General features: G+C 33.9%; 1 protein-coding gene across 1 annotated transcript; it reads left to right on the forward strand.

Annotated features, from left to right (window-relative positions):
• The first annotated feature begins 1,050 nt into the window (after positions 1 to 1,050).
• Positions 1,051 to 10,216, forward strand: LOC107659555 (uncharacterized). The gene is made up of 14 exons (XM_016448543.1): positions 1,051 to 1,215; positions 1,685 to 1,975; positions 3,618 to 3,665; positions 3,773 to 3,823; positions 4,001 to 4,051; positions 4,566 to 4,607; positions 4,766 to 4,816; positions 5,063 to 5,149; positions 5,642 to 5,660; positions 5,845 to 5,884; positions 5,965 to 6,037; positions 8,818 to 8,913; positions 9,280 to 9,329; positions 9,431 to 10,216. The coding sequence occupies exons 1-14, from the start codon at positions 1,128 to 1,130 to the stop codon at positions 9,518 to 9,520; spliced, it is 1,077 nt and encodes a 358-aa protein (XP_016304029.1). The 5' UTR covers positions 1,051 to 1,127; the 3' UTR covers positions 9,521 to 10,216.
• Positions 10,217 to 11,134: the final 918 nt, after the last annotated feature.

The following is an 11,134-nucleotide window of genomic DNA, read 5'->3' on the forward strand; positions in this document are numbered from 1 at the left end:
AAAAGTCAGTTCATCATGTGCTCACTTGTGCTGAAGTGTATATTATGCTGTAATATTAATAGCAGTACTACATAGAATTTTATTTCTAAACTAAATGAACACTGTAGCATTGTTGTAACCTATTTTAAATCTTAACAGTGACCTCTACTGATGAAGCTTTGGCAACAACCATAAAAACTGAGTGAAGTTTCTATGAATATTTGTAAAACTAACACAAACCTTAAAATGTCCTCCTCTCATGATCATATCATGTTGCATATTAATTTAAAATAAATGTAATAATAAAAAAACTGCACATAATGCATCTGATTTTGTGCAATTAAATGTATTCCCTTAGTTTAATATAAACTGTAATATAAGATGGATTAAATCATAAATCATTTTTTCTTTTGACAGACTCATGGCTTTATTTCTGTCTGGACTCATAGGAATCATCTGTCTGTGCCACTTTACCAGTAAGTACAATGTACAGGTTTAGTTGTGCATAAACTGAACTCCATGATATAGTAACATATGATGATAAAGTCTGTCTCTCTGCAGGTTCTGCTGATGTTCTCACAGAGCTGAACTACACCTCCTGCCAGATGGAAACATCTCTTTTAACTTCCTCTGTGTGCTCCTCAAAACATGGATGACCTGTTTATGTTCTTCACTGCATATTAAATCTAATTTCTATAGTTTTTACACTTTTTTAAATCAGCTAGTTTAATATACACGCGCATGCAAGTTCTAACAAAAAGTTAATATTTTCACTGCAATTGTCATAGTTTTGTTTGTTTTATATTCTCTGTCAAAAAGATGAACAAAAACATCAAGGAGTAAACGTACCTAATAAAGGTAACCACTGGATAAATAATTTCCATATTATTAAATTTGATATCATAATCTAGTCTATCTTCAAGTCTATTAGTAGTATTTTTGCCATATTTAAATGTTACTTTTTAAAAAAACGACCTTCTGTCTTTAGTAAATGAGTTTGAGCGCAAATGTGCCCCAGATCTGCCTTCTGTTAACATGAATTTGAGTTGTACATGTGGTCACATGATCTACATTCACAAAACTGATTGCACAATGGATTAAAATGGCTTCCTGTGGTCTGATGTGCTACTTCCTAATTCACCTATTTTATGAGTGTCGTCGCTTTTCTCACACTCGCTGTAATGGAGTTGATCGTTTTCATAGTGATTCAGCTCCTGATGGAGGTTCAGTCCTACAGTAAGAGATCTTTGTTGTTTAATGTTGATTAAATTCTGTAGTCTGTCACATATATTGTGTTTTTGCTTTTTTGTACATTGTCTATTTTGTATATTTTTATATTATTCTTTTTATTATGTGTGTCCTGTCTTGTCACTGTCATTCTGTTGCACTGTGGAGCTTCTGTCACTAAAACAAATTCCTCGTATGTGTAAACATACCTGGCAATAAAGCTCATTCTGATTCTTATTCTGATTTGTGAACTAATTTTCATTTTCTATAATATTTCAGCAATATTTTTCTCAAGTGACGTGTGATGTTTTAATACAACCTACCTGACATATTGTTTGAACTATAGAATATTCCTGTATATAGTACATTTTATTAGCAGCTGACTTCACAATTTAGAACCCAAAATATGTGATTGGAATATTATTGTACTTGTAAACATTGTCAATGAGATGTAATGATCTGTTTCGTGTTGTTTCAGCATCTCCTACTGTAAAAATATCTCCAGATGTCATAAGAGAGTCCAGCTCAGTGAAGATCAGCTGTGAGACGCCAGCAGATGTTACAGTGAATCAGTGTTATTTCTACACAAACAGTGAGGAGAAGAATGTAAAAACCAGTTGGAGATGTGAGCTGGATCTCACTGGTGCTGAAGTGTTCAGATGGGCAGCTGTAACATCACCTGGATCACTCGACATTTACTGTTACTACACAATACAGGGGATTGATAAACCATCACGTCATTCTCCTCCTGCCACAGTGATGGTTCTAGGTGAGAAATTTCAGCCTGGTTTCATTGTTTGTATGTAGGTATTAACAACATTTACAGGTTAAAAAACACATTTTTTTGTACATTTGGATAAATGCTGAAACGTACAGTGTATGTATTGACACCATCTAAAATGAAAACAATTGTTAAACATTTACAGCTAAAGTAACAAAATATTTAAGAATATTTTATATCATAAAGATATTTGTATCATTGCATTTTAACCATTTTATAGATTTTAACCATTTTAGATCCCATAACCCTAACTTAAAACCTAACCATTACAATTTCATACAGAATATAAAGAGAATATATAAATGTCATGTACAGAAATGTAGGCCTACAATGAAATTTTTAGTAACAATTCACGAGTTCGCCTGCCCATCCAGTCTTGACATATCACTTATTACTTCACTGTCACAGCAGTGAATTGCCACTACAAAAGTTAGATTTCTAACCCCTCGATGATTCATGAGTGGCAGAGAAATAACATTTAGGTTGATTTGAGAGTGGTGGAAAATGTCGCTGCTGCGACAGTGACATATTGAAGATTTGTTGGGTGATAGTCCTGGTGAAAGTGAGGAGGGGATTTTAAGTCCTGCTGTAAATTCTGCTTTAATTATAATGTAAGCAGAAGACCAGATTAACCAACTGAGGAACAGCATTAGTTCGGCAGAACATGATTTGCATTTGTTGAAGTAATAGACTGCTGTGGAGTTGTCACAATGGAAGAAAATACTTTGGAGGCCCATTCTTTCAACCACAGGCTAGTGGACATGATGGGTGTAAGTATATGAATTAGCATGTTGCGTAGCCCGAACCAAGCGGACCATTTTCAGAATAAGCAGAAGAAAATGCTTTACACACAGCCCACTGCACGTACATGTCAGAGAGAGATGTGTTGTCACAGAGAGATTCATGAATGGCATTCCAAGCAAGCAATTTCACGATGCACAGTAGTGTTGTCAAAAGTACCGACTTTGGTACCAGTCGGTACTGAAATTTAAAAAATGTCCACTTCCTGCTAGCATTTGAGCGCTGTTGAGCGGATTCTTAAGCACAGCTGTGTGGCCATTGTGTTCATGGCATGTGTCATCATATGCATTCATTAGGTCTTTGTCAGGCCAAGTTGTCAGTTATTCTGAAAACAGACCCAGTTCCGCTGAACTGTAATAATGAAAATCAGAATACAGAGATGTGAGTTCGTGATGTCAACTCTCACTCATTGGATCTCAGATCAGTATTTGGTTTGGAGGTCAGACTTCCTCTGTGGAAATAACTTGTTTCTACACTGTAAAGAAGAGAGGTTCAAAAAGAGAAATTCAAAAACGGTCTCCTCACTCTGATCCACTGACAGTAACAGTCCAGTGTACCTTTTTTTATTAATACACTCATGTTAACCAATATGGATGAGGGGATGTCAAGTTACACCAGCCGTATGTGACATACATTATTTTATTTATATTTATTTGAAGGACCTGTACCGTGCACAACAACAACAAAAACGTTATGTTAAAGTTTGCAAATAATTATTACTCTACTCTTAATGTCCTTAAAATGTCAATTATTCTTTCAGGTTCATTGTTGTTTATTAAATATGTATATACTGTGCATCACCACACATTTCACAATGTCTTTTCAACAGCTGTAACTGTAATGTCCACTTCTGAAACCCTAACATACACTACAACTGGTAAGTTCCTGATAACACATTTTCTGGTTATTCCATTATTTTTAAATTGGAAAAACAATTCCCTTCTGAAAAGTGATTCCCTTTGCGATATTTATTTTTATTATCAGACCTCCATTCCAAGACAAACCTGTCAACAAGTACAACAAAAGAAACGATGAGTAAGTTCATCCACTCTTCCTTGTAAAATTAATGTTGGATTCATATATTGAATTCATGGATGTTGGAGACTCATGATTATGGTGTTTTCAACATGGTTAATATTTGTTTATGAATTATGTATATTTTTATTAATGTTCTGTTATAAGACTATAACTATATGCTGTTTTTTTCTGCAGTTTCCATTACAAACTCCACTTTGCCTGGTAACAGTAGAATATCAGAACATAGTAAGTACTTAAGGATGGAATGCACTACACGACTTTTAAAATCTGAACCAATTTTTAAACACCAGACATCATACACTTGCCGACTTTGTAAATAGTTATAGAGGAAAACTGGCCATCATACACTAAATGACTGAGGATCACACACTAACAGACTTTCTAGTTGAGTGCTCTAAAAAGATATCTGAACAAAATGTTAAATCACACTGGAACATTCTGTGTTTCACCCAATATGTTTGCTTATTTATTTATATTTTTGGGGGAAGTTACCTAGATTTAATAAAATGTTACTAATTATTTTAGCTCTGGCTTGCAGACATAAAAAGTTTGTTGTTTTTATGTTAAATATAACTTAAGATGTTCTCACTGCAGTTTCAACAGAAGCATCCACTCAAAAAGATTCGCAAATACACACATTTGAGTAAAGTTTAGTGCACAATTAAAACTTGTACCTGACCAAAAAAATTAAAATAAAAGTTTATTCATATAGCTAATTATTTTACCATTTCAATTTCAGCAACAATGGCTGTCACTTTCACAACAGCATCCCCCAGAACAGGTAACTTTTTCTATCTTTTCTAAATATTAGCAATCTGCAATATTACGATTTTTTATTTTACCATGAATTCATTAAACTCTGAAACCTTGATGTGTATGTTCACCATGTGTTAGTCAATTAGCCTATGATTTCATTTGAGTTTTTTTTTTCTGTTGCAGCTGTTTCTAGTGTTCACACTTCAATGACTCATCCTACAGATCCACAAACAGGTTTTAATATTATTATAGAGTCTTTGCTTCCATATTTTAATTGATTGGATAATTTGATTCCATTTCAAATCTCTGTAAAACGTTTACTTCTTTCCATGCACACAACAAAAGTAAAACAAATATACATTTTCTCAGCTATTTTGTGTATCACTTATATTGTCAGGTGGACTGATATATCTAAAGAACACATTAAACATCATAATACACATAAACATGGACTGAATTGTTGGTTTTGTTTTGACACAGGCACATGGTTTTTAGTGCTGGTTTCCACTGGTGTTGCTGTATTCTTGTCTGTACTCACAGGACTCATCTGTCTGTGCCGGTTTGCAAGTAAGTAAAGTTTACAAATGTACACTCTTTGGGCCTCATTCATCAATCTTTCATAAACATATAAGTACATTTAGAGTAATCGGTATGTAAAAAACGGATTCACAAACGTGTGTATCTAAATGAATTCAAAATTTTTAAATAGTGTGCATGCACGCTCATTCACAATTAACATAACCCCGCCCATGAATTACAATATATGTGAATTGTGTACAAGAATGTTATGTGATCTTTTTATCCTCAAGCTTCTCCACTGCAGAAACCAGGCAAATAAGTTTAATATTTAATAGTTTAAAGATTACCTGTCAATATGAGCAAACAAACTTGTGAAATATCATTATAATACATACTGTATGCTGAAAATGAAAATTTAAGCCATGAATAAGGCTCATTGTACATTCTGTTGGATAGATACTGAGCTTAATGCTGTTCAATATAGAATTTATAATGCAAGCTAGAATTAAACATATAATGCAGTAACTCATTGTTTTCTAGGTCAAAAAAGAAGAAAACTGTAAGTTTTTTTTCATGCATTCAATTCAGTAGTCTGTGATATATATTGTTCTAAATATTTATTTTTCATAAAAAATATTTTTGTAGTCGAGGAGCTAAATGTGTAAATGTTTAGCTTCTAATCTGATATATACATGTATGAAAAGATGCCATAAAGAGCTAAATTTGATTCTTTGCTAAATTAGATCAATAAAAATGGAAGTGCCCAGTCAAGGAATTAGTATGGTGAGTATATGTGCATTTACAATTTTATGTACATACATAAAATTTATACATATATAAAATTTATTGATTATGTCATTTAGAGTGGTTCTGGATCTGCAGAGATATATTCCCTGATCACTTCTGTACCAGAAACATCTCAGCCCATATCTGGAGGTAAGAGAACATCATTCTCAGGGAATGATCTCAGATAAATTAAAAGCATAGTTGCTAACAGATATCACCATGTGAGGTAAAGGTTAGAAACGCTGTGCAGTGACCGCGGTGTCTGGTACCATTTCCTCTTTCAGGTCTTCAGCAGATCAGCATTATTAACCATGTCTTCTTTTAAAGGAACAGTTCAGGCCATAATAAAAAAAAAAACTCAGCATAAAGGATCTTACAATAACAATAATAATAATAATAATAATACATTTTATTTATAATGCACCTTTCTCAAACTCAAAGATCTAAATGTACAAAACAAAATACCAAATCAAACCAAAAATACATAATATGAAAAATAGATTCGCAATAATAAATCTTAAATTAGAAACTTTACTAAAAAGATGTGTCTTAAGAAGTTTCTTAAAACAAATCAAGGAAGCAGCTTTCCTAATAAACGCAGGTAATGCGCTCCATAACTTAGGCACATTAGAGGAGAAGCCCCCCCATGGTTTTTTATTTACAACGAGGCTGATAAAGAGGGAGACAACCAGCAGAGCGGAGAGAGCGAGAGGGAGTGGAAAGAGTAACCAAGTCACAAATGTAATCTGGAGCCAACCCATCACTGCTTTATAGGTTCAAATCAGAATTTTAAAATCAATACGTGATTGAACCTGGAGACAATGAAGTTGCTGGAGCACTGGGGTAATGTGACGTGAGGATGTGTAAGTCAAAACACACAGCTAAGTTTTGTATATATTGCAACCTCTTAACGGAACTTGCTGGTAAACCCGCAAAGAGAGAATTATGATGAGCCATGATTTGCCATCGAGCCATGATGTGATGAAGGCATGAATAAGCCTCTCAGCATCAGGCCTAGAAAGAAAGGGTCTAATGCAAACATGTTATGAAGATGGAATGAGCAACTTTAGTTATGTTTTTAAAATGAGAATTAAAATCAGCTGAGCATCAAAAATCACGCCTAAATTACACACCTGGGCAGAAGGAGATATTTGGGTATTGTCAACTGAAAGTTTAAAATCACTACATTTATTAACATTAGATGGAGTCCCAATTAATAAAATGTCAGTTTTAGAACAATTTAGCTTAAGAAAGTTGTTTCATCCATGCCTTGATTTCCAGCAAACAGGCAGAGAGAGTCGAAAAGGAAGAAGTGGAATCAGGCTGAGTGTCGTCCACGTAACAATGATAGTCCAGGTCATACTTCTGAATAATCTGCCCAAGAGGCAGCATATAAACACTAAATAAAACAGGACCCAGAACTGACCCCTGAGGGACACCCTGACACAAGGGCACAGTCTGAGATCTACTACCCAGGTAAACAAACTAAGAGCGATCTGAAAGGTAAGACTTAAACCAATTCAACACAGAACAATCCACATATGTAGGCCAGTAATATGCTGTGACATATCGTATCGAATGCAGCACTAAAATCTAACAGAACCAAAATGCCACAAGCCCTAGAATCAGCTATAACAAGAAGGTCATTCAAGACACTAACTAGAGCAGTCTCCGTACTGTGTCCAGACCTAAACCCAGATTGAAAAGTCTCTAGTAGGTTATTCGTATAAAGATGAGTTTGGATTTGGGTAACAACCACACGATCAAGGACTTTTGCCAGGAATGGTAAATTTGAGATTGGCCGATAATTGGACATCTCAGCAATATAACTCCCAGGATTTTTAAGAAATGGTGTAACTGCTGCCATTTTTAAAGCAGGAGAAACAATCCCTACACTGAGTGAGGCATTGACAATAGCAGTGATGTGGGGTACAATAACAGACAAACAGTTTTTCAACACAGTAGGGAAAGGGATCAAGTATACAAGTAGTTGAGTTCATTGACAAAACAAGGTTAGAAATGAAATCAGAATCTACAGCATTGAAACTTGAGAAAACAAAATCAGGGAAATTTGGAGGATGCAACTCAGCAAATTCAGAAGCATGATCACAGGCAATAACATTTTATAGATTCTCAATTTTAGATGAAAACTTGTTACACTGCTCAGTGGAACAGTTAATGTTACTAGGAGGTTTAATAAGATTGTTGACAGTTCTAAACATAACTCTGGGATTAGGGACGTCGCTACTAATAATTGTAGAATAATATGCCAGTTTTGCAGCTTTTAGAGCATTGTGATACTCATTCTGATGTGATCAAACATTGATCTATGAACTGTTAGGCCAGATTTTTTGCATTTCGCTCTAACTGCCTGCCTGTAGCTTTCATTTGGCATAACTCAGATGTATACCATGGAGATGATTTCTTAAAAGAAACAACACGTTTTTTCAGAGGGGCAAACTCTGCAGAATAGATGTAAAAACAGCATTATATTGGTCAACAGAGGCCACAACTGGTAAGTCACCAATTGTACAACTAAGATGGTCAAGATCAATATCCCTGATTTTCCTAAAACGGATAACACGTTCTTTCACAGTTTGCAAAGAAGGAGGAATCAAATTGAACGTGAGGAGCTTGTGGTCATTTATACATACATCAGACTTGTATTGAGACTTAAGTTCTATATTCCAAGTATAATTATACGGATATCTTCCCATTTGTTTCAATCTATTTTGCAAATGCTCTCATTCAGTCATGGTGTCTGGTATCAAGACATGCATTGATTGTGTTTGGTGTCACTGTCATCAAATCTAACGTTATGCATACAATTTGAAGCTTTTTCGGGGAAGCCATTTTACATTTGTCTTCTTGTTTTGTATAGTTTTCTATTGACTCAGTTTGACCCTCTTCATCATGCTGTTCTTTCAAAGGCCTCGAACACCCAGAGTCAAATCAGGAGAGCACAGCAGATCCCACAGACACTCACTCTTTCATTATGTATGTAAATTCAGTTTACCAGCCATCAGGTAATGACATCTTTCTCTCATTAAAGTGGTCATATTATGAGGAATCAAATTTTTGTTTTGTTCACATAAGAGTTGTTAATATAGGCCTACTATGAAAACAAACTGTAGTTTCACAACTTAAAACTTCCTCTGTATTCCAAAAACAAAATGTTTGGTGTCTACATTTAGAAGGTGAGATAGCCTTCTAATCATGCTGAGCTAATATGGAGGAAGTTGGACAAATATTAAATTCATCACAACACTGAAGCATAGAATTATTCAGAGAGATTATTCTGCTGTGTCAAAGCTAAAAATACATGAAAGTTTTATGACAAAGAGCTTGTTCATCAAGGTCAACGCGTTTAATGCCTTTGTATTGCATTACAGATGTTTTGGTCAATAAACAACAGAAACAGGGAAATCCAGAGGAAAATGAGGTATGTTTGAACAATGTCACACACCAAATACATAACTGTCCATCATGAACAGAATACAAACACATTTACTTGTGTCTTAATAATCTTTCTTCTTCCTTAAGAATGTTTATCACCTGTACTCCATGATCCCTGACAAACCAGTTCACTCAAACGCAGAAGATCACGTGTACAGTTTGGTGAAGATGCACTGATGAATCTCATGTCTGTGTTCATTATGTATAGCGACTATAAATAAAGTGTATTTACTTTCAGACAAAAACAGTAGGTGTTTATTTTTTTATTATTCAGTGTTTGGTGTGGAATATACTGTGACCTCAGCGAATATCCAGAGCATCTTCTCTGGCAAACCCACTAGTACAGTACCACTAGTGGAGCTTGGGCATTCAATAAGAGCTGAACTAAAATTGTAATGATAAATGAAATATTTTACGTATTTTCTAAAGAAATTGAACCATCTGAAGGTTTGAACCAAATGTTTTTTTCTTATAAGTTTGTTGTATTTAAAAACTGCTTAAATCAGTTTTTTCAAGGTCCATCATGTGACGTTAGCTTCTCCTCCCACAAAATCCAGCCGATTACATCAGAGATGGAAGAGAGAATAATGATTCACATCCTGTTTTTAGTAAATCATTCATTCCCGTGTGTATTCAGCTTTAATAAATGGCCTTTTTATGTTATGATTGTTTCCAAGAAGCATCATCCTTCCTACATGATGCTATGTGCAATACAGACTGAACGGCAGGTCAAAACATCCAATGGGGCCTGACATTATGATAGCATACTGCAACTCTTGGTTCAATGAAGTGTCTCACTAAAGTTAGTAATAAAAAAGTAATCAAGTAGTATTTATGCACATTTGGGCATCAGACACTCTAAGCAAAAGACACAAGCACTCACTGTCATCACTGATGTTGCTGCTTTTTCTGATCCAAATAATATCTTATTTAAAAACAAATATATTTTTTAATAATCAAACCTTAAGTGAAATTGTTTGAATTAAGAAATGCTCATTTTGTTTTTCAAATTCATGCAATTTTCAAATAACTCGTTTTAAAAAATGTGTATTATTAATCATTTTAATCATAAATTCATTAAGTGAAATTTATGCAACATAATTTGTTGATTTTGTTTTTCATATTAACTCAAATTAATAAATTGTTTAAAAATATTTTTGAAATGTATGGAACTATGAATTTGTTGAATTTTTTTGTCCCCCATATTTATCCTTTTTTTTTTTTTTTTAATGTGTATTTTGTTGTGTTAGTAATTCTGAATGGGTGTGTACTCTGTATAGTATAGTATATGTATATGTATAGTATACATATGTTTAGTATAGTATATGTATAGTATAGTATCTGTATAGTATATGTTTTAAGAATCATCCTCAAACTTAAAGTAGAATTTAACATTTATCTTTTAAAATGTATTTTATTTTAAATGTTTCAGGCCTCTAAAACTATTATATTAGATATTATTGTTCATGCTCTATGACTGTATGTAAATGTTACATTGCATATGGCTGTAAATGTAAATCATGATCTATACTTTCATCTGCATGAAAATGCAGAGTATGTTGTAAGGTTTCTGTGGTCTGATGCGCTACTTCCTAATTCACCCATTGTGTAAGACTCATTCTGTCTCTTTTCTCTCTGTAATGGAGTTGTTCATCATAGTTTTTCTACTCTTTGTGGAGATTCAGTCTTACAGTAAGTGATCTCTGCTGTTTATCTTCTTAAATAATGTCCACATTTATAGGTAACAAAGTTTTATTGTCTAAAATATTTCAGCATGTCTGATTGTTATGT

Source organism: Sinocyclocheilus anshuiensis, unplaced genomic scaffold, assembly GCF_001515605.1.
Source record: "Sinocyclocheilus anshuiensis isolate Anshui unplaced genomic scaffold, SAMN03320099.WGS_v1.1 scaffold848, whole genome shotgun sequence".
NCBI classification, from domain to species: domain Eukaryota; kingdom Metazoa; phylum Chordata; class Actinopteri; order Cypriniformes; family Cyprinidae; genus Sinocyclocheilus; species Sinocyclocheilus anshuiensis.

Coding starts and splice junctions, on each gene's coding strand:
- LOC107659555 (XM_016448543.1), top strand. CDS start 1,128: ATGAGTGTCGTCGCTTTTCTCACACTCGCTGTAATGGAGTTGATCGTT. Junction 4,817..5,062: donor TCCTACAGATCCACAAACAG/GTTTTAATATTA, acceptor GTTTTGACACAG/GCACATGGTTTTTAGTGCTG. Junction 6,038..8,817: donor ATCTCAGCCCATATCTGGAG/GTAAGAGAACAT, acceptor GTTCTTTCAAAG/GCCTCGAACACCCAGAGTCA.